At 40.3% G+C, this 23,331-nt stretch overlaps 1 protein-coding gene across 2 annotated transcripts in view; it reads left to right on the plus strand.

Annotated features, from left to right (window-relative positions):
- Positions 1 to 17,222, plus strand: part of WNT7A (Wnt family member 7A) — an 86,976-nt gene extending 69,754 nt beyond the window's left edge. For both annotated transcript variants that reach the window (XM_034777539.1, XM_034777540.1), the window contains exon 4: positions 16,343 to 17,222. In XM_034777539.1, the coding sequence (XP_034633430.1) occupies positions 16,343 to 16,822 (480 nt within the window). In that variant the 3' untranslated portion in view covers positions 16,823 to 17,222. The remainder of the gene's footprint in view (positions 1 to 16,342) is intronic.
- Positions 17,223 to 23,331: the final 6,109 nt, after the last annotated feature.

Raw genomic sequence — 23,331 nt, forward strand, 5'->3', positions numbered from 1 at the left:
TGGAGCCCCCGAGCCTCCGGCCCGGCCGACCGCCAGCCCCGAGCCCCCGGCCCGGCTGACCACCGGCCCCCGAGCCCCCGAGCCCCTGGCCCGGCACCGCCAGCCCCCGAGCCCCCGGCCCGGCACCGCCAGCCTGCGTGTCCCAATTTTCCCGGACATGTCCGGCTTTTGGGGATTTCCCCCCGGACAGGGATTTGGAGCCCAAAAAGCCGGACATGTCCGGGAAAATCCAGACGTATGGTAACCCTATATTATTACAGCACATTTTCCAGAAGTACCCTCAAAGAACTTCATAAATAACATACAGAGACGTGTACTATACACTCAGCAACTTTGAGTGAAAAAGCACAACTATCCTGCTTTATAATGGTAACTTCACATACTACTAATAGAAGAAGCAAGTCTGAAAGCAAAATGTAGGCTAAAGATTCCTCTTTTGGGGCCCACTGGATTTTTGCCTATACATGGCCTGCAGTACTGAGCTCTTAGGTCAAAGTGTGCACTAAAAAAGTGTCTTTGCTTTTCTAACGTCTTGCAGAGTACAACACCAGTCAGCTATTTTATAGATGATCTATCTGTGAACATGCAGCAAGGAAGATAGATCAAATGGTAATAAGTTGTTATGGTGATGTCAGGTCTAATTCCAGAAAATCACTACCGTCGTCTTCTTGCAGGTTAATGAAAGTTGCCTCCAGGTTAGGGGAGTTCACCTTATCTGCTTTTTTCTTTTCTACAGCCTTACATCCATCATCTTTTCCTTCATTTTTGGCATGAACATGCCATCCATGATCTCTTTGGAGACGAAGGTAATACATAGTAGGGGACAATCCTATATCAACAGGGAGATGGACTAGATAATATAATATTCACCCCACACCCCAAACACCTATAATTTCATGACACCAGCTCTTTTTCCAATCAGTTTCAATGTTACTTCATGAAGAAGCCAGTACTTTAGGCCAACAGGGCCATTTAACCTCATATTGCAATCTATCATCTCCACAAAGCATCAGAACTTTGCTTGGATGAGAGCATGCAACAATCCCAAATAAAACTTTCCTAGTGTCATTGTCCCATTTCACCCAGGACATCATACTTCTGGTTATGTTTTATAATAAATGTAACTATGTGTTGAATCATTCTATGGTTTGGTTACCTTCCAGTGATTGCTGTTGACAACACTTTTAGCCCATGGCAGAACAGGTAGTTTCTTCCTAATGCAGCACAGAAATCAGATGAAATAAATAATCAGATAGTTGCTTTTTCCTATTAAAATTAAGAAAAAGCTGGAAAATTTAGATTTTTTTTTCAAAAGCTGTTTTTCCAAGTACCTTTTTATTTCTCTATTTTTATATTTCCTATGTGATGACACTTATTTGGCACTGCACTGATCTAACCTAATCTAGGTGATAATGGGTCTTCCTATGGTTATTTTTTTAAGAACAAATGGTTGCAGTTTAGCAACAACAATGATAGTTATGTTTTCAAACACAATTCCATTTTCTCTGTGAAAATATTTGGATTAGCATTTGCAGTCTGTAGAGTCTGATATTTAAATGAAACTGGTGCCAGCCTTGGGGGTAGCTGGTCTTTGATATTACCAAGAACAACAGTAGCCATTGGTTTGATATAAACAAAATTCAAATTTTCTTTTCTAAAACTACTTGTAAGTGCAGAGATGATTTATTTGCAATTTTATTTTAAAAGCTTGATTGCCAATAAAGTAATGGGGATAGGTAATTTGCAATGCATTTCCTGATACAGGAACTCATGTAGTCATACTGGTAAAAAGGCTTGAATGCATAATCATGAAATACTTTTGTTATTAGTCCAGTGCCAACTGACAGAAGAAAGGGTGATTTAAAATGTTTGCCTTTAGATTGCAAGCTTAGTCACTGACCATTCACCTTTGGAGTATGCTTGAAATCCAACCTTGAGCCAGGTGACTAAAATAATTCATTTCAAAGATCCTAAACAAGCTGAATTTGTTAGTTTCAATCTACATTTTGGTGGACAGTGGGAGGCAGCTGAGGTCTGTTCATATGATATCTAAAAGGAAGCTATCCAGGAGACCACTGTGTTATCAAACATGATAGAACTGGGAGAAAGAAGGGAAGGGGAAGTAAGAATCTTAATATATGGTTCTACTCTGAAAAGAGACTCAAATATGGAGCATTCTATGTTTATTGTGCCTTGGATTCTATATCAGATTTGCTCAGTTATCAACTACAGGGGTTGCTGAGATAGAAGTAACTGTGGGCATAATATGGCAGGGTGCATCTTGGTGAAGACCCCTGAGAACTTAGGAATCTAGTTTGACCTTGGGGTCCAAAATTATGTTTGCAGGGTTGTCAGGGGAAAAAAAATCAAGGACTGAGCAGAATCGTTGAGACATATACATGGAATCCTATTTTTTATAATCACTTTTCGGGGCTAGAAGGAATCATACCTTGGGGGGCAGGGTTATCCCCCAACTGGCTAATGCAGGGTTTTTTCCTCTGAAGCCACTGGTGCTAGCTGTGGTCACTGACAGGACATTGGACTAGATAGATCTCTGATCTGATCATGTATGACAGTTCCTATGATTTGAAGGAGAGGGTCATGTCTTGTGGATTAAGTCAGGGAGGGCATTCCACGCACGTATTTAAGAAGAATGGGAGAATCTGTGTCACTTACTGTCCATATTCTTCAAAAGTGATATTGTTTCTGCAGAGTTCTATTCTCTTTTCAAAACTATTATTTAAAACAATAACTCACATTAATGGGTCCTATAAAGTGTATTTTCTTTCTCTGTTTGTTTCTTTGGTATCAACAGAGGTGGAAAAAAACCCAAGAGCAGTGGTTTTCAACCAGGGGTCCAGGGCCCCCTAAGGGGCTTTGAGCAAGTTTCAGGGGGGCCTCCAAGCAGGGCCAGCATTAGACTTGCTGGGGCCCAGGGCAGAAAGCCGAAGCCCAGGTCCCTGAGCCCCGCTACCTGGGGCTGAAGCTGAAGCCTGAGCAATGTAGCTTCGTGGAGGTCCCTGTGACATGGGGCCCAGGCAATTGCCCTGCTTGCTACTCCCTAATACTACCCTGGTTTTGGTATGCAGAAATCCAGTTATTGTGGCACAGGTGAGCTGTGGAGTTTTTATAGCATGTTTGGGGGGTGGGGGTTGGGAGGAGCTCAGAAAGAAAAAGGTCGAGAACCTCTGATTTAGAGCATAGTAGTCCAATGTGGTATTTATCATCATCACAAGGAAATCAGACATAGGATAGTCTAAAAAAAACTGTTTCACTACATTCCTCTCAACTTCGCTCTTCAGAATTCTTCTGTGTCCTACTGGGTATTTTTCTCTTTCTTTTTTTCTATACAGTGCTGATCAATAAAATATACAAAGGCTCTTCTTCCCCAATGACATCGACCTCAGGGGGAAACAGACTAACATTTGAATCCTACTCAGTTTTCCTGGGCTGACAGCGACATGGGGTAGCGTGATTGTGCAATGATTTTAATTTCTTTACTTGTTTATCTCTTGCAAATACAAAGCATGTTTGGAAAACAGTTATTATGGAATGGTGACTTTTCCATAACACTGCTCTATAGCCAAAATGCTTCTGAAATAAATGTAGTCAAACTTTACTAATTCTGGGTCACTGAGAATGAAAATGAGGCTTAAAATTGTTGATTGGCTCTAGTTTTCAAGATATGCTATTGGGTCAGTATATGCGACCCTTGACTTGGGAATGGCGGAGGAGAAGTGAGTTATAAAGGGAAGGGATCTCAATTTAAACTAGAAATGACTAAAATACATCTTTGACTGGATCTATGAATAAATCTAAGACTGGGTTTGGACAGTACTTGCTTTTTAGGCAAAACAATGAATGATGCAATCTGAAACTGGTATTGCGTCATACATGATATGAATTGCATCATGTTATTCCTAGAAGTCATGGATAATGCAATCATAACGACGCTTACATCACTCTGCTGAACAAATTGCCCTATATCAGCTCTAGAAATCATACAGTGTCATGCTCTCTTATTTGTCAGTGTTTGATTTTGCAAAGGGACACATTTCTGTTTAGCCAAAGTGAGCACAGATGCCTCGTACTTGTGTGAACAGTGCAGATAACTTCTGCTATGTTTGTGGTGAAGTGACTTTTGCATCACAAAAGCGCAGTATAACCCCTATGGTTAAGAAAGCCTATCACCTTTATTTTGGCTGCAAAATTGGAGATCAGAACAAGAAGTGGGCCCCACACATATGCTGCCACACTTGTGCAACAAATCTTCGCCAGTGGTTGAACAGGAAAAGGAAATCTATGTCTTTTGCAGTGCCAATTATTTGGAGAGAGCCAACAGATCATACCAGCAATTGTTACTTCTGCATGGTGCCTCCAGTTGGGAAAGGTGTGTCAAAGAAGAAAAAGTGGACTGTGCATTATCCAAACATTCCATCAGCTATACGCCCAGTACCCCACGGAGAAGGACTGCCAGTTTCTGATGCACCAGAATCATTCTCACTTGAGTCAGACGAGGAAGAGGAAGAGGATGAAACTTCTGGTCCTGAACCATCAATGTCACAGGATCCACATTTTCTCCCATCCTCCTCCTCTGAACCACACCTCATAACACAAGGTGAACTGAATGACCTTGTCAGGGATTTGGAACTACCCAAGAGTAAGGCAGAGCTGTTGGGCTCCAGACTACAGCAGTGGAATCTCCTGGCAGATGATGTTAGGGTTTCCATGTTCCGTGACCGTCAAAAGGATCTTGTCCCATTCTTCTTCCTGGAAGGTGATCTTGTAACCTGCAACAACATCGATGGTGTGATGGCAGCCCTCAACATCGTTCACGATCCAGATGAGTGGAGACTGTTCATTGATTCATCAAAGACAAGTCTTAAAGCTGTTTTACTGCATAATGGCAATATTTTGCCATCAATTCCAGTTGGTCATGCAGTCCATATGAAGGAAACCTATGACAACATGAAACAACTTTTGAGGTGCATAAACTATGACCAACATCAGTGGCAGCTTTGTGGCGATTTGAAGGTTGTTGCTCTCTTGCTTGGTCTGCAGACTGGATACACAAAGTACTGCTGTTTTCTCTGCGAATGGGATAGTCGTGCAAGAGATTCCCACTACATCAAGAAAGATTGGCCACTCCGACAGTCATTGGAGCCTGGGAGGAAAAGTGTTCAACATCCACCACTTGTTGAATCAAGGAAGATTTTGTTACCATCCTTACACATCAAGCTGGGTCTGATGAAGAACTTTGTCAAGGCCATTGACAAAACACAAGCAGCTTTCAAGTACCTCCGTGGAAAATTTCCAAGGTTAAGTGAAGCTGAGATAAAGGAAGGTGTCTTTGTTGGTCCTCAGATTTGTGAACTTCTTTGAGATGATGCATTAGACCATGCACTGCGTGGCAAGGAAAAGACGGTATGGAAAGCCTTCCAGTTAGTAGCAATAAATTTTCTCAGAAACAACAAGGCAGACAACTACAGGTTGTTGGTGGAAAACCTCCTCAAGGCATACAAAAGCCTTGGTTGCAACATGTCACTAAAGAAACATTTTTTGCACTCTCATCTAGATTTTTTTCCACTGAACTGCGGAGCAGTGAGCGACGAGCACGGCGAGCGATTTCACCAGGACATTGCAACAACGGAAAAACACTATCAGGGCAAATGGAGCCCATCAATGCTTGCAGACTATTGCTGGACAGTGACAAGAGATGCTCCATTTAATGAATACAAGAGACAAGCCAAGAAGCGCCGAGTAGACACTGAATAGGACTAAACTATGTACATAATAGTTTTTTGCCTTTGGTTTCATAATAAATTTTATTTATATAACCCTTTTGCTGATTTTTAAAGTGTTACATAAACAGGACAGGTGAAATATTATCATGTAAAGCAACACATGAAAAGACCTAGGTTTACAATTTATGATTAAAACTCTACTATTTATACAATATACATAGACATAAAATGTAAAAACTTAAATATCTTAGAAACAGTAGTCAATCAGTTGTTTTAATTGTCATATTTGAATTCAGCACATCAAAATACATAATAAATAGCACATTTTATCTCTGAAGCAGACGACGTCTCAAAAATTGTAGACCAGTGTAATCAAAAGTAAAGGGATGGCTGATATCCAAGGGTAACAAATGTAAGATTAGGGTTTTTTTTTTTTTAAACCCTAATCAACTATGTATAAGAAAACGCTGGAACTCAGCATGAAGGTCAAGAATCAAAGCCATCATATGACTGCATTTGCCATGAAAAAGTTACAAGGGATACCAATCTTCACGTTTAGGCTCATATGGAGGTCATCAGCTAGAATCAGGAAGAAATCTATTTGCCCTTCAGAAACAGACCATTTATTATCAAGGTAGGATTATTTATTGGGTACAATTCTTGTGTTATGTCCCAAAGTAGAAAATTCTGCACCTTAGAAAGCACCTCTTGCATGGTCACTACCAAGCATATGTTTCTTCTATCAGTAGTATTCTGGGCGTCCTCAAGTACAAGTGAACAACGGTCCTGCTTGTTTAGCTGTCTTCTGCTCCTAGGGTAAGATTGGCTCCCAGGGGTGGTGGTGGGAGTAATGATGCCACATGACCTTGGCGTAGATGGTTAGCAGTTTGCCAGCCATTTTCTATTTGAAACGGAATATTCACCTGCAACCAATGTGGTTGACTGTTCAGAATTCTTGTTGTAATATTTCTTCTGTACAGGTCTGCTGCCATATTATTTCTTTTCCAACTACATCAGGCCTTTAGCTCAAGAAGATTGTTAGATGCTGATATCCTTTCCATGGAATTTCAATTTAAAATGTGTTACTAATTACTACACACTGTTTTGCAACAGCTCCCTTTTAGAAAAGAGAGATTTAGTAGTAGTCCACTGATCAGAGATAATCTTTCCTGGTTAATTCAACTAGATCTTTGCTAACCGTGGAGAAAAGGTAATCATGTAGTTTCAGTGCTCTTCCAAGATGTTTCATGCAGATTTCACACTTATCTTTGATAGCAGCATTTCATGCCTGGCCAGAAATGGACATCTCAGGTTCTCTTCATACACTTCTCAATGGATAGAGGGGTCTTGTATACAAAGCTTAGCATTTCTGACATCATGCTGTTAGTACTATAAACAGGATGTCCTTCAGACAGAATATGCAACAGTTTAATCTCTATGGTTCAGATCCACAAAAGCACTTGGACACCTAAGTCCCAGTGGTAGGTGCCACTGCGATCCACAAAATTGCCACTTGGCTGCCTGCTAAACCTGTAGACACTCCCCAACTCACTCAGTGCCTAAATTTTCAGGGTCAAAGTTCACTAGGTGACTAAGTTTCTGTCTCCGGGCATGTTCACTGCTGCCTCACCCTAGGCTTCCAGATGCCCATCTCATGCCTAAGTCCCAGTGCAATCCACAAACTGGGAAAAGATAGGTGCAGGAGTGCCTATCTCACCTGTGGTGCCTAATCCAGTAGGCATACTCAGAGGCCACCCAGTGGATCAGGTCCCATTCAAATTCTGTCTGGAGGAGCAGGTAGTGGTGTCCACCTTATAACTTTTAGCCCAATGGTTAGAGCACTCACTTGGGATGTGGGAGATTAGGTTCAATTCCTCCCTCAGGCAGATGGGGAGAAAAGGTTTGAACGGGGATCTCATACACCCCTTGGGAGAGTGCTCTAACTACTGAGCTATGGGATATTCAGCTCCCTCAGTCCTTCCTGTTGAAGCTGTTCCACTTTGGTTAAATAAAGAGTCATTGGAGCAGGGAGACTGGACCTTGGTCTGCCACCTCTCCCAGGTGTCATTCTTCCTCTCTCTGGTCCAATTTGAACAAATGCCTGTACTTTTCTTGGTTATGGTCAAACCCCTCCAAACCTAATTGTCAAACTTTGTGTACTCTCTCACGGTATTGCCATTGTTTTTATCCCAAATCAACAGATCCTCAGGTATTACTTCCAGATCCTCGAAGGTCTAGAGCACGATATTTTGATACACTTCCTGTTCAAGGCAATCCCAAAGGGAAGTTGCTCAAACATATCTACCACAGGGAGAGTTGAAGGTATACAGTTTTATACTTTCAGTATGAAATTGGACCTGCCAAAACTCTTGGCATACATCCCAAACTTAAACAACTCTTGCATTTTGAAGCAGAGACATGATCTTATTTTACCATCTGGCTAAGTTCAGATTTAACTCTCTCTCCCATTACTAATAGGACTTTATCAGTTGTGGCACCAAAAATATGTGTACCATATATTTATATCAACGTAATTATTTTATCTGTAATCAACCTACACTGTATTGTTTTGCCTCCTGTTCAGGTAAGTTATACCTCTGTTTGATCACAGGCATGTGCACTCTGCTCTTCAACTCAAATACACTTGTCTTTCCCTTCCATTATTCTAAACTCTGAGTGAAACCTGTCCTTATGTAGGCATTCTCATTTTATACCAGCTACGCAAACCAAGCTTAGTTTTAACATTGGGTGGTCACTAATCTTTTTGTGTGTATGCATTCTGGGGTTACAGTGCACCCTGCTCCAGTATCTAATCCAATGTCACAAACCAAACCTGTTGTAGAAACTTGATTTGTAAATGTATTTAGAGACTCAAAGAACTGTTTCTGCCTTATCATTTTATCCTCAAAGTGTATGTTTGTGAATCTATCTTGCTGATAAAGCATCACACTTCTGCAAATTGAATATGAGCCAACAATGTGATGCAGTTGCGAAAAAAGACATTTGGGCCATATTAACAGGAGTGTATACAAAACACAAGAGGTAATTGTTTCTCTCTACATACTCCTAGTGAGGCCTCAGGTGTAGTATTGTGTCCAGTTTTGGGCACCACACTTTAAGAAAGATGTGAACACATTAGAAAGTCCAGAGGAGAGCAACAAAAGTGATAAGAGGTTTGGAAAATCTGACCTATGAGGAAGGGTTGAAAGATTTTGGCATTTTTAGTCTAAAGAGATTAGAAGAATGAGGAGGACCCTGGTAACTGTCTTCAAATATATAAAAGGCTGTTATAAAGAGGATGGTGATCAATTGTTCACCAAGCATAGGACAGATAGTAATCAGCTTAATCTGCAACAAGGGAGATTTAGGTTAGATATGAGGAAAACCTTTCTAACTGGAAGAATAGTTAAGCAATGGAACAAGTTACCTAGGGAAGTTGTGGAATGCCTAACATTGGAGTTTTTAAAGAACAGCTTAGACAAAACACCTGTCAGGGATGATCTAGGTATACTTGGTCCTGCCTCATCACGAGGGGATGGACTAGATGGCCTCTCAAGGTCCCTTCCAGCCCCTACATTTCTATGGTTCTATGGAAATGATTGCTCTTATTGCATGGATGACAACACACTCCTTATGTTTGACCCCTTTGCATCATCTTGTGATTGCCTCCACATTTATAGTAAACAAATCTGGTCTCTGCTATTTGTTTGCCTTTATCTTTAGGCAGTGGTAGTCATTTTTAATTAGATACATTTCAGTACTTTCACTGCTTGTTAACTTTTATTTGTGAAGTACAGTTTTCACTAGCTCTGCAGAGCTCCACTGCTCTTTTCAAAGTCAGGTCTATTTCTTGTAATAACTGGCTTTGCCCAGGTTACCAGTTTTAGCACAAATAATTTGATCTTTAATTAGTTCATCTGGTAACTGATCAAATTCATATGACCTAGCTTTATGACATCAGTCTATAACACAGGGTATGTCTACGCTTGGAGCTGGGAAGTGATTCCCAATTTGAGGAGACATATCCACTCTTATTGAGCTAGCAGGGTAAAGCTGTGATGGCTTGAGCAGCAGGAGGAGCTAGCCACCCTGAATAGATACCCACCTGCGATGCTAGGCACATACATGGGGGAAGGGAGGCCTAGCCCCTCCCATGGCTCAAGCCACCCTGGTTAGACTCTATTTTTAGCACGTTCTTGAGCAGAGCTAGTGCAGGTATGTCTCCTCAGACTGGGAATTACAACCCTAGGTGAAGTGTAGATATATCTATAAAGGTCAACAATCTCATTTGGCATGTGGTTTCTTGTAAAGAAAATGTGTCTTTCCCACATGGCATTCTTGTAAGTACTTGTCTTGAAGTTTTTGAAGGATTTTGTCTAGCGGTTGGCTTTATCCTTCATGGTCCCACTAGAAAATTATGTAGATCTCCAATATCTCTGGGTCTGGCACATGTAAATTGGGGGTGAGATAGGATTGCCCGGTTTTCAACTGGAACGCCCGCTCAAAAAGGGACCCGCTTGGGGTCTGGTTGACGGCACAGCAGGGCTAAGGCAGGCTCCCTGCCTGTCCTGGCTCTGCGCAGCTCCCGGAGGCAGTGGCATGTCCCCCCTCCAGTTCCTATGCGTAGGGGCAGCCAAGGGGCTCCGCACACTGCCCCGGCCAAAGCGCTGGCTCTGCAGCTTCCATTGGCCAGGAACTGTGGGGGTGGTGCCTGGGGATGGGGCAGCACACAGAGCCATCTGGATGTGCTTTGGCATAGGAGCTGGAGAGGGGACATGCTGCTACTTCTGGGAGCTGCTTGAGGTAAGTGCCACCTGGAGCCTGTACCCCTGACCTCCTCCTGCACCCCAACCTCCTGCCTCAGCCCTGATCCCCTCCTGCCCTCCACACCCCTCAGTCTCTGCCTGGAACACCATCCTACACCCCAAACCCCTCATCCCCAGCCCCACCCCAGAGTCTGCACCCCCAGATGTAGCCCTCACACCCCCCGCACCCCAACCCCCTGCCCCAGCCCAGAGCCCCCTCCCACACCCTGAACCCCTCATTTCTGGCCCCACCCCAGAACCCACACCTCCAGCCACACCCGAACCCCCTGCCTCAGCCCGGAGCCCCCTCCCATACTCCAAGCCCCCTGGCTCCACCCCCCCAGCCCAGAGACCCCTCCTGCACTGTAAACTCCTCATTCCTGGCCCCATCTCAGATCCCTCACCCCCTCTTACATCCCAACCCACTGCCTCAGCCTGGGAACCCCCTCCCACATCTTGAACTTCTCATTTCTGGCCCCACCCCAGAGTCCGTACCCCTACCTGCAGCTATCACCCCCTCCCTCACCCCAATCCCCTGAGCCAGCCCGCTGAAAATAAGCGAGTGAGTGAGGGTGGGGAGAGTGAGCAATGGGGAGTGGGGTGGAGTTAGCGGGGTTGGGGCCGCAGAGAAGGGGCAGGGCAGGACCTCAGAGGAGGGGCAGGGCAGGGGCCAGGGCAAGGGTGTTCGGTTTTGTGCAAGTAGAAAGTTGGCAACCCGAGGGTGAGGGAAGGATTTCATTCTCTCCAACTTCTCTAATACTACTTGCTTACAGTACAGCAGGTAAGTGTTGCAACCACCTCCTCCACTTTTCTGCCATCCTCTCTTTCAGATAGAGGGTGGCTTCATTTTTCCAATGATTGATTATTTTTCTGAATGCTATGTAATAAAGGTACACACAGGAATACTTGTAGGAGACTGGTATATTTTCTGGTCCATCACATGACATCAGCCAAAGTTACAAAAGATTATACCCCTGTTATGGCAGGGATCAGAGTATGCTTTGACTGCAGTTGCCACATACATTCCTTCAACACTGAGGATCCGTATTACATATATAGAATGGGGCCAGATTCATCCCTGCTGGTAGAGAGGTCCCCTCCAGCTCAAGGGTTATATTTTGGAGTCCCCAGAGCAGGTTACTCTGCAGAAATCCTGTTGGTGAAGGCTGCTCAGGAGGTGTAATGACTTCATGAATCCTATGGCCTGCCCTACTCACTTTTTGCCACCAAGGTCCTGTGTCCTCGTTTGTGCTGACAAAGTAAAGCATTCTCAGTGCATTGGTGTCACACCAAACTCAGGACCTTGCATTGTCCATTGCATTAAAAGGTAGGCTATATTCACCCAGTAAAACCATCCCAGAACAGTATATCAATGAATTAGCAAGTGAAACTGAAAAAAAACTATTTTAAAAAATGAAAGTATGGAATTCTGACTAACTTTGGTAACAGAAATACTACAAGCTCTGATCTGACAACATATTATAGAAAAGTTAGACATGAAATTAGTTCTCATCCCGTATATTTCCCTCCTACTTTTTTCTTTTTTGTCCATTGTTTAAACTCCTCATGGAAGTGCCCAAAGATGGGATAGCTGCTGGTAATATCACCACAGAATACTAATGCAGGTTTTCCTTTCCACACCCTTTTACTGTAAACTATTTCCCAGAGGATAATGGGGGGTGAAAAGATCAACAAATACTGACAGTTTACTTTGGAACTTGAAAAAAAAGTGGGCAAAACTAAAAACACTCCCTTTGTCAGCAATTATCACAGTCCTGAGCATTCACTGGTACACAACAGATGTGCCTTCTGTGGCTGATAATGTTGGGTATGGTAAATTGGTGATGAAATAAAGGACATAGGTTTACAATTATGCACTCCCCAGACCCAAGTATTTTAAAGCAAATCAAACTATGGTATATTAGTTCCTAGTCTAATGTGAAAAATATGAGCCACTAACTAAATCTTCAAACAAACAGAGCCTGACTTTCCTGAAATATGGCAACTTGGCATTTTTATGTTTAATTTTTTTGTAATGGAGAATGATGGGCTTTTAAGGGTAAGCTGCTTCCTTTGAGCAGCAGACATGCAGTGTGATGCTCAGGCCCAAAGAGAATAGCTCCACACCCCCTCACCAACTGCTTTAGGTAGCCACATATCACCCGGGTCCTTCCTTGCATTTATGAAGACAACTGAATTACTGGTGGGATAGTGAGGTAACCTGGAAGCATTAAGGTGCCAATGTATGTACTTTTTAATGCAGAACAAATAACCCAAGCATCTGACATCACAATACTACAGTGTAACAAACCACCATATTGCAGTTTTGCTTTGCTTCAGGTAGAGGATAGACTGTATGCAGAGTTATGTTTTTGATTTGTCTCTTGCTGAACTTGCTTAGTAGTGGATTGGAAGCAGCAACAGGAAGAAAGAGATAGAGGAGAATAAGCTACAAGAGGGCTTGTGGGTTGAAGATATGTGGGGTGAATTTGGCACAGTGATTCTAAACTTGCCCCACCTAGATGATGCATAAAATCACTAAAAGAGTTAGCTGTTCAATCTAAACTTACATTAAAAACAACTAAAAGGGCACCATCAGGTGTGGCACAACACAAAAAATGTTGTTTTGTTCTTCTAAAAAGAACCCATAACGTTTGGATTCATTTACTATTATTCAAAAGTATCATGTTCAAATGAAGTCAGGTCTTTTTATCCCAACTGCTTGCACCCAGTCCTAAACGAGACCAGAAAACTTCCTATGCTATTTCCAGCTGGCATCAAGATACATCACACAGAACAGCAAGCTCAACACATGGCATGGATCCTTTCAATCGCTGATCCATTGCATCAGCTTACTCAGCTCTTTCCAACCGAACTGTTTATTCCCTCAGTGATCACTGTCTGTAAACGGGATGTTAATGAAATATACTGAAAGGGAACTGAGGCTATCTAAAATGTAAACTACATTTAGGGGGGAAAAAACCTCATGAGTAGACTGACAATAAAACATCCATTTCAAGACAATTTGTACTATTCTGATGGAAGATTCATGTGAGAATTAGTACAAGGTTGTTAGGCTTTATTATTTTTCTTGCCACTCTGAACATTTGCATGAGGTTGCAAAACCAGCTTCTTGAACAAGATAAGTTATTAATATGAGAAATGTATCACAGATCCCCTCAAAAGATGGATACATTACAAATAAGGCTTAAAGAATCTACATTATTTTCAGATTGCTGAGCTATGGCTCCCTTTTTTTTTTTTTGGTCTCCTCATCTGTCTCCTTGGTGTACTACCATTATGAATAACTGAGCAATAACTGAATGCAGTCACTGAATGAGTGAGGAAGTATCTCAAAATAACCAAAATAATCCATAATGTACACCTAAATTTAAGCAGAGTTGCAAAGTTGGTCAGCTGCAGATCTGAATTTAAACTTTTCCAGATCTGGATTTTGGTCCATCCATTAGATAGATCACTGCTAATCATTAAATTTGGATCTGGATGGAAACTCTCCCATAATTCCCCAAAATGTGCTCTATTGTATCCTAAAATTATTGCTATTGTCTGTTCAGAATTATACTCTCTAGATACTTTACCAGTCCTGGCATCAGTCCACTCTCAATGACTTCCGTGACAGTTCAACACATGGAACAAAAGCGAGATCAGGCCATATCTAATGTTTTTTGAACTCCAACTTTTCATTGCTGGGAAAATTCAACCAAAAACAGAAAGGCCTAGTAACATTATTTTTTTTTTGTAGCAGACACACAATACTGTTTCAACTTTCCTCAAAAGGCTAAACAATAGCAGTTACTATACGGCTTATAAAGCTACAGTATATAAGAGCAATAAGTGTAACACCTGTACTTCCAATGCTTAAAGTAGCTTGACTGTTTTCATCTTCAGTAACCCCAACTTGCACTGGAATTGGTGTGGTCAGCACCAGATATCAACTAAAATTCTGTGGTTGGGATTAAGTAGCACACAATTTAAGAAGCCCACCATTTGTGTTGTGATTTAAGACTGTCCTAAGTACATAACACTCCATTTCTTTGAACATGTAGAGTTGGGTTTTGTCCCCATTAATGCAGTCTGCATCTTCCTATGACAACCTGGCCACTGTGCCCCTAAGAAAATTGACAGTATTTGCACTGTCACCCTTCTGTGGGGGTTTCACAGGGGCAGGGAGCTTTAAACTGATTTTGGGAATCCACAGGAGATACATTGGCCAAAGGCAGCTGAAGGGATGCTCCAAGTTTCCAGGTCACCCTGGCCATGTCCATTCCTGGCAAGCTGCCCACTTTTGGGGTTGTGCTGGCCAGCTGCAAGTCCTTGAGACAGAAGGTTTTAGGCCTCTTGCACCCTTGACAATTCCTCTGTGGCTAGAGCCTCCACAACTGGAGACATTGCCTTAAGGCACAGGCGAATCTAGCCTGTAGCATTATTTTGCTGTCTCACAATTCATAATCTGGCATACCAGCGCAAAATGAAGTACATTAAATTCATGTATTTCTTGACATTAACTCAATGCAGGTGGTATGCAAAGTCAACTACAGGGCTCATACAGCTAGCACTAAAAGAGTCAGTTTGTCTTCTGACAGCAGCTGGAAACCAGTAGCAGCAGCAGAACAGTACAGGAGTAAGACAACAAGAGATTTGGGGGTTGAAAGGAGGCAACAGTGGGATAAGGGCTTCCTGCCCCTGAAAGAAAAAGGAAGATGATAAGATGTAGAAAAGAGACATTTACAGAAAAAAAAGAAAGAAAAAAGAGAGAAGAGGTGGGAGGGGTGCAGAGGGAAGAGACACAGACCAGGTAGAACAAGCACTGCTTTACTGGTGGTGCCTTAGAGAAGCATTAAGCTACCAAAAGAGATAACAGAAAAAATTCAAAGATAATTGATGATGACAAATTAAAATGTTAAAGAATTCTACGTTCTCATCCTTATCCCTGCTTTACATCAGAAGAGAAATCTACAGTTGTACTACAATGAAGGCTGAGAATTTTACAGACTAAGGGGTCTTGTCTTCTTCTCCACATAGAGAATAGACTTGAGTACATGGCACATAATAAAACTACTACACAGGAAAGTAATGTATAGATTTTCTTAGATGTAACATTAATTTGCAGTATTTGTGTATGTATGTCTATCTATACATTACCATGAGGCGAAACTGGTGAAAGTTTTCCCGCAACGTTTTTCACTAGTTTTTTTCATGCCATTTTCAGGTCTAAGTACTGAAATGGAATTTTATTTTCCCAGTTTGGCTTGCATAATACATTTATAGCAAAAATCATTGCATTTTCAGAATGTGGTACATATGAGATTTCATGTGAAAATACCATACTTGAGGTGTGTTATTTGTGCTTCTCTGCAACTCCCCATCTTCTTGGCATATGCCAAAATTGCAATATAGACACATCATGCTGGGCACAGTATAAACACATAGTAAGCAATGTGAAGACCACAGTTGGTTGGTAAAGACACCATTTGTGCTTTTTTTTGAAATTGGATAAAGTTCTCCTCCCTAATCAACATGGAGTAGGGAGGGAATCAGTTGTGCATGTTCTGGAGACAGAACTCAATTGACATCAATAGGAGTTTGATGCCTGTGACAATTACATAGCCAGCAAGTGAGATCTGCAGCCTGAGCGGGCATGAATTTTGACCTGGGTTTAGTAGCTATTATTATAAAGAGCAGATTTGAGAACAATAGTTTCCTTACATCAGATGAATGTCTCTTTGATGGAGTTTTATTGTTTTAACACATTCTGTGTTCTTTCAAATCTAGATTCTTGAAGAAAACATGAAATTAGAGTGCAAGTGCCATGGAGTTTCAGGATCTTGTACTACTAAGACATGCTGGACAACCCTTCCTAAATTCCGGGAGCTGGGCTACATCCTTAAGGACAAATACAATGAAGCAGTTCAGGTTGAACCGGTGAGGGCAAGTCGCAACAAGCGTCCAACCTTCCTTAAAATAAAGAAGCCACTGTCCTACCGCAAACCCATGGATACAGATTTAGTGTACATAGAAAAATCTCCAAATTACTGTGAAGAAGATCCTGTCACTGGCAGTGTGGGAACACAGGGCAGAATGTGCAACAAAACAGCCCAGCAGACCAATGGCTGTGATCTGATGTGTTGTGGTCGAGGTTACAATACACACCAGTACTCACGAGTGTGGCAGTGCAACTGTAAATTCCATTGGTGCTGCTATGTAAAGTGTAATACGTGCAGTGAAAGAACAGAAGTGTACACCTGTAAATGAAAGTGTGGCTGGGGAAGGTGACTCTAGATCCCTAGGAATGAATACATTTGCACATGAGCTCAACACAACTACTCAAGACTGTAGCAAAGACCTGCTTTCTTCCAAAAGAAAAGCTAATGAACGGATCTGTCTTTTCCTCTCATGTTTCAGTACTTATGTGGATACACATTAAAGACTTGTATAAATTATCCAAAAAAACAAAACAAAACAAAAAACCAAGCCACTTGACACATAAAACAGAGGAAAAAAATCATCTAAACTAATCTGCACCTCCAAAGCTTAATGCAATGACTGCCTTATGAAAAGAACACCCAGTCAAGTGAAAAAAATCTGAGAGCTTGGCAACTGACTCTTTTGGTTTGGAAAAAGTTGGTTAAATACACAAGCTACTGTGCATAAGGGATGGGTTGGGTGGGGGAAACAAAACAAAACTTTAACATGGTCTTTGCACAGGATGGGGTGACAATGCTCCAGTGTGAATTTCTACTTAAGTGTGGATTATGCAGATTTAGGTTTCTACACTTGTGAAAAGCTTCTGCTGGTCTTGCCTGTCTTTCCATTTCACACAATTTGCTACAGCAAGTAGAACTGTTGAAGTTTTCCATAGACACTGGTTTATCTGCCTTTATTTTTTTGTGCTGCAGATTTTAGCACAGGGATTTGGGACATCTGGGCATAATAATAGCAATATTTAACAATTTATTCAGATAAAACTAATATTAATTTATTTAAATAAAAAAGAACTCTACAACATTTTTGGAACTATTCTGCAATTAAAGTAGATAGCTTGCTTTCTTTGTGGAATAATTATTTTGTAGATACGGCAAGGAAAAAACTGAAGCTGTATATATTATTCTTTACTCGGATATTTCTACTAGTTGGATTTGCAGGATATTTTCTGCAGTACTAGATGTTTAAGTACAAAAGCAGGCATCTTTTATAATTTTTTTCTGTTTGCTGCTAGTTGTCTGGAAAAATCAAACTGGTAGTGAGTATAATCTCTTTACAATACACTTTTTTTTTCCAATTAAAGAGGAGCGTTATGAAAATCCAGTTTGGAATACATCAAAAATAAATATGAAACTCCAGACAAACTTCCACCTTTTGGAAAATGAACCATAGGATAAGAGTATATTTTGTAAGAGACTATTTTTATATGAATATTTTATTTATACTATGTCTGCTTGTATAATTCTATAACCTGTACTTTTCCCTCAAAACAGGCATACTATTTGTAATTCTTAGGCTATTTAACAGATAAAGGCTGATTAGTTTGTGGACACAAGAGCAGCAAGCAGGATACATTTAGCTGCAATTGGTAGATGTGTCAAAATGCAGAATGAACTTTCTCTCCGGATGTGTGTACAAACTGGCTCTCTTCCTGCAGTTCAATTTGCAGAATATGCAAAACAAGAACAGGGTATGTAGCATCAATTTTGTCACATGGCTTGAATTCATGATTGGTATTAACTGGATGCTCATTTATCCCATTCAGAAAAAAAATCTGAATTAGCTTCCCACATGCGTCAGTCATTAAACTGTGGTGTTATGACTAGCAAATGTGCTGTGTGTGCTGTCAGTTAAACCTCTATATTGTGTTACTGTCAAATTTGATTTTATCAGTGGAAGACTGTAGACTATGACTGTAAAAACTAGCATGACACACATCGCCTGATTCTCATAGATAAGATACAAAGCTTACAGTTTTTGCCCAACTGGTTTTGGCATTTGCCTTACTCTTTCCCTCCAAAAAGTTCTGAGTTAAAAAACTCAAACCACATTTAGGCAAACATTAAACAATCTATTTCTCCACAGTCCCATTAAGTCCTTCTTGTACTTTCTTTTTATATTTCCTTTCTCATCTGGGAAACTAGAAGTGATGTGGGTGAGTAAATAAATATTCCCACTCCCGGCTGGAATCTTTTTGCTTGCTTCTCCTGCCTGAATCATTTAGAGCCTCACACACAGTTCTAATTTCAATGGTGGTTTTGCGTGAGTAAAGACTACAGGAACAGGCTCTTATTGATATCACATGTTCCACTGTTTGGGACATATGACAAACACTTCCATAGTTGAGAAATGTGAGATCACTCAGTCAAAAAGGTCGAGACACTGACAACAAGGGAAACAAACAAGTTATCTAGGAGGCTGTGCTCTCCAGTGACTCCCATTGATATTAATAAGTATTAGAACAAATAGACAATAAGCAAATTAGTAATAGGTCTGATTCATTGATTTTTGTAGGCGTTCTGCCTGTACTTGGACTGCAAGATTGGGACCACATGAGAAAGGAAATGATGGAAGTAGTACAAGATAATTTTACAGGATTTGGGTAAAATAATGTATTTTCAGAATTGCCCTGAATGCAGCATATTGTTTACATACACACACACACACACACACACACACTACCTGCTCCTTGCCATGTACAATTAAGGATATAGTGTTTCTTTGCAGATTTGCCATTTATCACGTTACAGCAACTCAGACACCAATGTATGAGATATCAAAGTAGAAGTTGGATAAGATTAACACAGTTTACTTTCAACCTTGTGACTTGTCAACGTGAAACAATTTAAAAGTAGTATTTTTTTTATAATGGAGCTTATATTTTTTTCAGGATTCTAAATTTTGTGTATTAAAGATTGAAAATGGGACCTAAAATTCAAGAATATACATACAATATGGAGATTAATTACAATTATACAACATGGTTTAATAATGCAGATCTCTGATAAAGTTAATCATGGTGCAATTTTTTTTTTTACAGTATGCATTGGCTTTCACTAAGTAGATACACAACACAGTCAACAGTTTGTTGTTCTTCACTGATTACAGTAATCTAACAAAGTGTTATTTTTGCAGTATGTTTTTACCATAGGAAAGCATTCTGTAAAAGTGCTGCTTTCTGTATATTTCGATACATTGGTGATGCACAGTGTACAACTAGCACATTAACTCATAAAAGACAGATTTCTTTAAAGAATTTTAATCACAATAATAAAGAACTGGATGGATATACAAAGAAAATCTATTTATTTTATTGCAGAACTAGAAAAGATTGAGTAGTTTACCAATTCTTAAATGTTTTGCAGTGGAAATAGTCTCATTTGGGAAATCAGTTTAACATTTACATAAAAAACAACACTGGACCTGACATTGTCCCTATATTTGCGGTGTTTCTGGTGGTCCAAATATTAGGAAAGGTGTCTTTTATCTGTTTTGAAGTTGAATGTCAAGTTAGGAATACTGCATTTGACAAGTAGCCCTAAAAGTTCAGAAATGAGGAAAATGTAGAGCTGCAGTCTACTAGAAAGTGTCTGAAAGTTTGGCTACATCTTACAAGATAAGCGAAAGTTGGCCCATCTGAGTCAGCCATGAGTCTGGAGTTAATTAGCCATTCTCTAAATTTGACTGAATGGCATGAAGAATAAATAGGAGAAAGAAAGATTTACGATTTTGTAGATATTTTTTCCCCAAACAGTTTGTTCTTTGTCCTCAGGGAATAGAAGAGCTCTGTTTGTACTTGGTAAAGAACCACACAATGGGAATGAAATGCATACAACTGCAGAGGAATACAGGTTTCAATAGAAATTTCATCTTTTCATTTCTACTAAATGAGTGGAGTGCTGGATTGATGTTCACGTAAATAACCTCGTTAATGTTCAGAAAGCAAACTCGTTCAATATTGTAAAAACAGGAAGAAAGTTAAGAAAAACATTTGAACAAGCATAATTATGAGTTTGAAAATTTTAAAAACCTTATTTGACTTATACTCTTTTTTTTCCACATTGGAATTCCATTTTGTAAAACTGAAAATAAATTCCAAGTGGGATTCTAAAGAAAATTAAAAAGGATTTTCATTGATCTATTTCACTTCATGGCCCTAATTTTTTTTTAAGTTGACAACTATCTTGATCACAGTTAGCTTGCATACTTGGAAAAGTGCTTGCATAAAACAAGAATCCATCAATGACCTAAAGTTTTCTTTGCCATGTTTGCACAAAACTAATGGAGACGTATCTTTCAACAGTGATAATTAAACTGAAAACCTCCTTAAAATGTATACTTAATTGGCTCATTTTGTAAATGGCAAGGTTATTCTGAGGTTGCACAGTTACTTGAGAAAAGGAAAGATACATATGAACCATCTCACGAATACAGGATTTAATAGTATATTTCAGAGACTATAAAACTGTTTAAGCAAAACTTAGTTTTAAAAGCCCATTTGTATAGTTAAATTTAGAAATGGGGCAGACTTCAGTTGCATTATACACACACAAATGAAAATTCAGTATAAATACTTCAGATAACATTTGTACATTTAAAAAATAGACATTTGGAAAGACCGCAATGGACACCCAAGTTGGTATGCTGACACAGCAGCACACACGCACCTATAATCCAGATCAGGTTAGTCCCCAAAATCTATTGTTGCTAGGACTATTCTGCAGAATGTATGCATATGAACCTGCCAGAATTGGGGTAGCAAGTTCTGCCATGTGCTTCTGCTGCCAATAACAACGTTTTCCAGCATATGCACTTACATACAGTGCAAACGACAGTATTTAACATAGTGGTTTTATCATGTATCATGACTTCTCGGCAGTGGCCTACAGAATATGATGCCTCCCAACTGGTTAACAAGGGATGTTTTCCTCCAGGAAAACATTAATTCAGAGTGTGTGGGAGTTCTCCTTAAAGGCATATTTTCTAACACTGATCAAAAATTCAGAGAATTCTAACTCTGGGAACAAATGTTAATGATATATTGTAAGTTAATCAATGAAGAGGTACAACTGGATTTAAGATACTCCTTGTGTTTGAAGTAAAGGTGCCAGAACCACTCAGCTTTGCAATTCTCTCACTCTTACCATTCCAGATACATTTTTAAACCATTCAGACTACTTCCGATCATGTTTTTGGAGTTATGTGAAAGCACCAGTTGTTTCTTGTATCTTCCTGGATTTGATCTAGGGCAAAACATTGAATAGAGGGGGGCTGTGTGAGAGCGTGATCTCCCTAACTATTGACACGTGTTAAAAGTTTCAAAATAAACATACTGGATGTGGGATCTACAAAATGCTTTTGCGTATCTTACAAGAGAGATCACACTTCTCGTTCTGTGAAGTATGGCACTCGAAGTTGCCTGTTTTCTCCAATGGCTATCTGTTGTATCTCCTCTGATGGCTGTTTTTGGGCAGTGAAGCCACCGTATTACCACCTTTTTCAGCAAAACAACTCCACTGGAAGAAGCTATTGTTTTTTTCTGGGGGAAAAGGATGCCTGATATGTCTGCGAGCATGAGACAGAAAGTAAGTAGAGTGGTAAGAAAGGATACAATTAAAATTCCCACTTCACCTATGAGAACCTTCATATTTAGATGCTCCTGAATTTTGGCCAAATGGATAAGTCCAACCCTAGTTTTTATGCCTGCTATACTCAATCATCCATTTTCCCCTCAATCGGCAATGTATACCTTACATACCACTTCATAGTCCCAGATTAACTGACAGTTCACAAGTCATGTGCCACATAAACCTAACACTATTAGTTACAGGTCATAATCTTATTTTTAAAAAAAGAGAGATGCACAAGTGTGCCTTGGGATCAATGCATTGTGCACAAAACCCTATTATGAAAACCCTTCACTCACATTTTCTCCTGTACTTGGAGCCAGTGTGCAAGTTTGCAGAATGGATGCACTACCTGCTCCATAGTTTAGCTAGTATTTTATTTCCTTCTTGCACTGGGAGGGAAATTAATTTTTTTTTTGGGGGGGGAGAGATAACGTTTAGTGATCTAGTCTACCTCCCTAAAGTACTGATGGTTTGCCAATTATCGTAGCAGCTAGATGCAGGAATATGGTAAAACAGAAAGGCATATGGCATAAAACAAAAATGTCTGTCCAATTTTGATGTGTGCCTATCATTCTATAGCATGGTATGAGAAGTCTGGAAACAGTCTTTTCCTACAGCATGATATCCAGCTAGTGGACCAATTCAGATCTAGGATGAAAAGTCAGACTGTTTGAAGGTTATTTCATACTAAATCAGCATAGTGGAGAAGCTCAGCTGTTTCTTTAATTGTGATACACAGGGAGAATTGTAAACATTCACTAGTGATCAAATTTCCACTTCCATCTGGTCTATTGGATTCTGTTGTAGTGAAAAATATGGAGGAATAGTGCTAAATTCTGACCTCAACCATGCACACTCACTGATTTCAACGAGATCGCATAGGTATGACAAAAAGCAAAATGCAGTGGATGGTGCCTAAGAAGATATGTTGAAAGTATTTACTTATATTGTTTGCACCCCTTTCTTCATGCATATGTTTCCTTATTCTCATGCAGCTAGTTCTGAACTCACCACAACCAAACACAGTCTAAATTGTTGCAATGCAAACTGATTATAAGATGGACTTATAAGATTCTGCAAATGGCCATCCCTCCTTGTAAACTCAAACTCTGTTGGGGAGTTTTGTGGAGCCCTCCAATGCTGTAACTT

Source organism: Trachemys scripta, chromosome 7 (assembly GCF_013100865.1).
Source record: "Trachemys scripta elegans isolate TJP31775 chromosome 7, CAS_Tse_1.0, whole genome shotgun sequence".
NCBI lineage: Eukaryota > Metazoa > Chordata > Testudines > Emydidae > Trachemys > Trachemys scripta.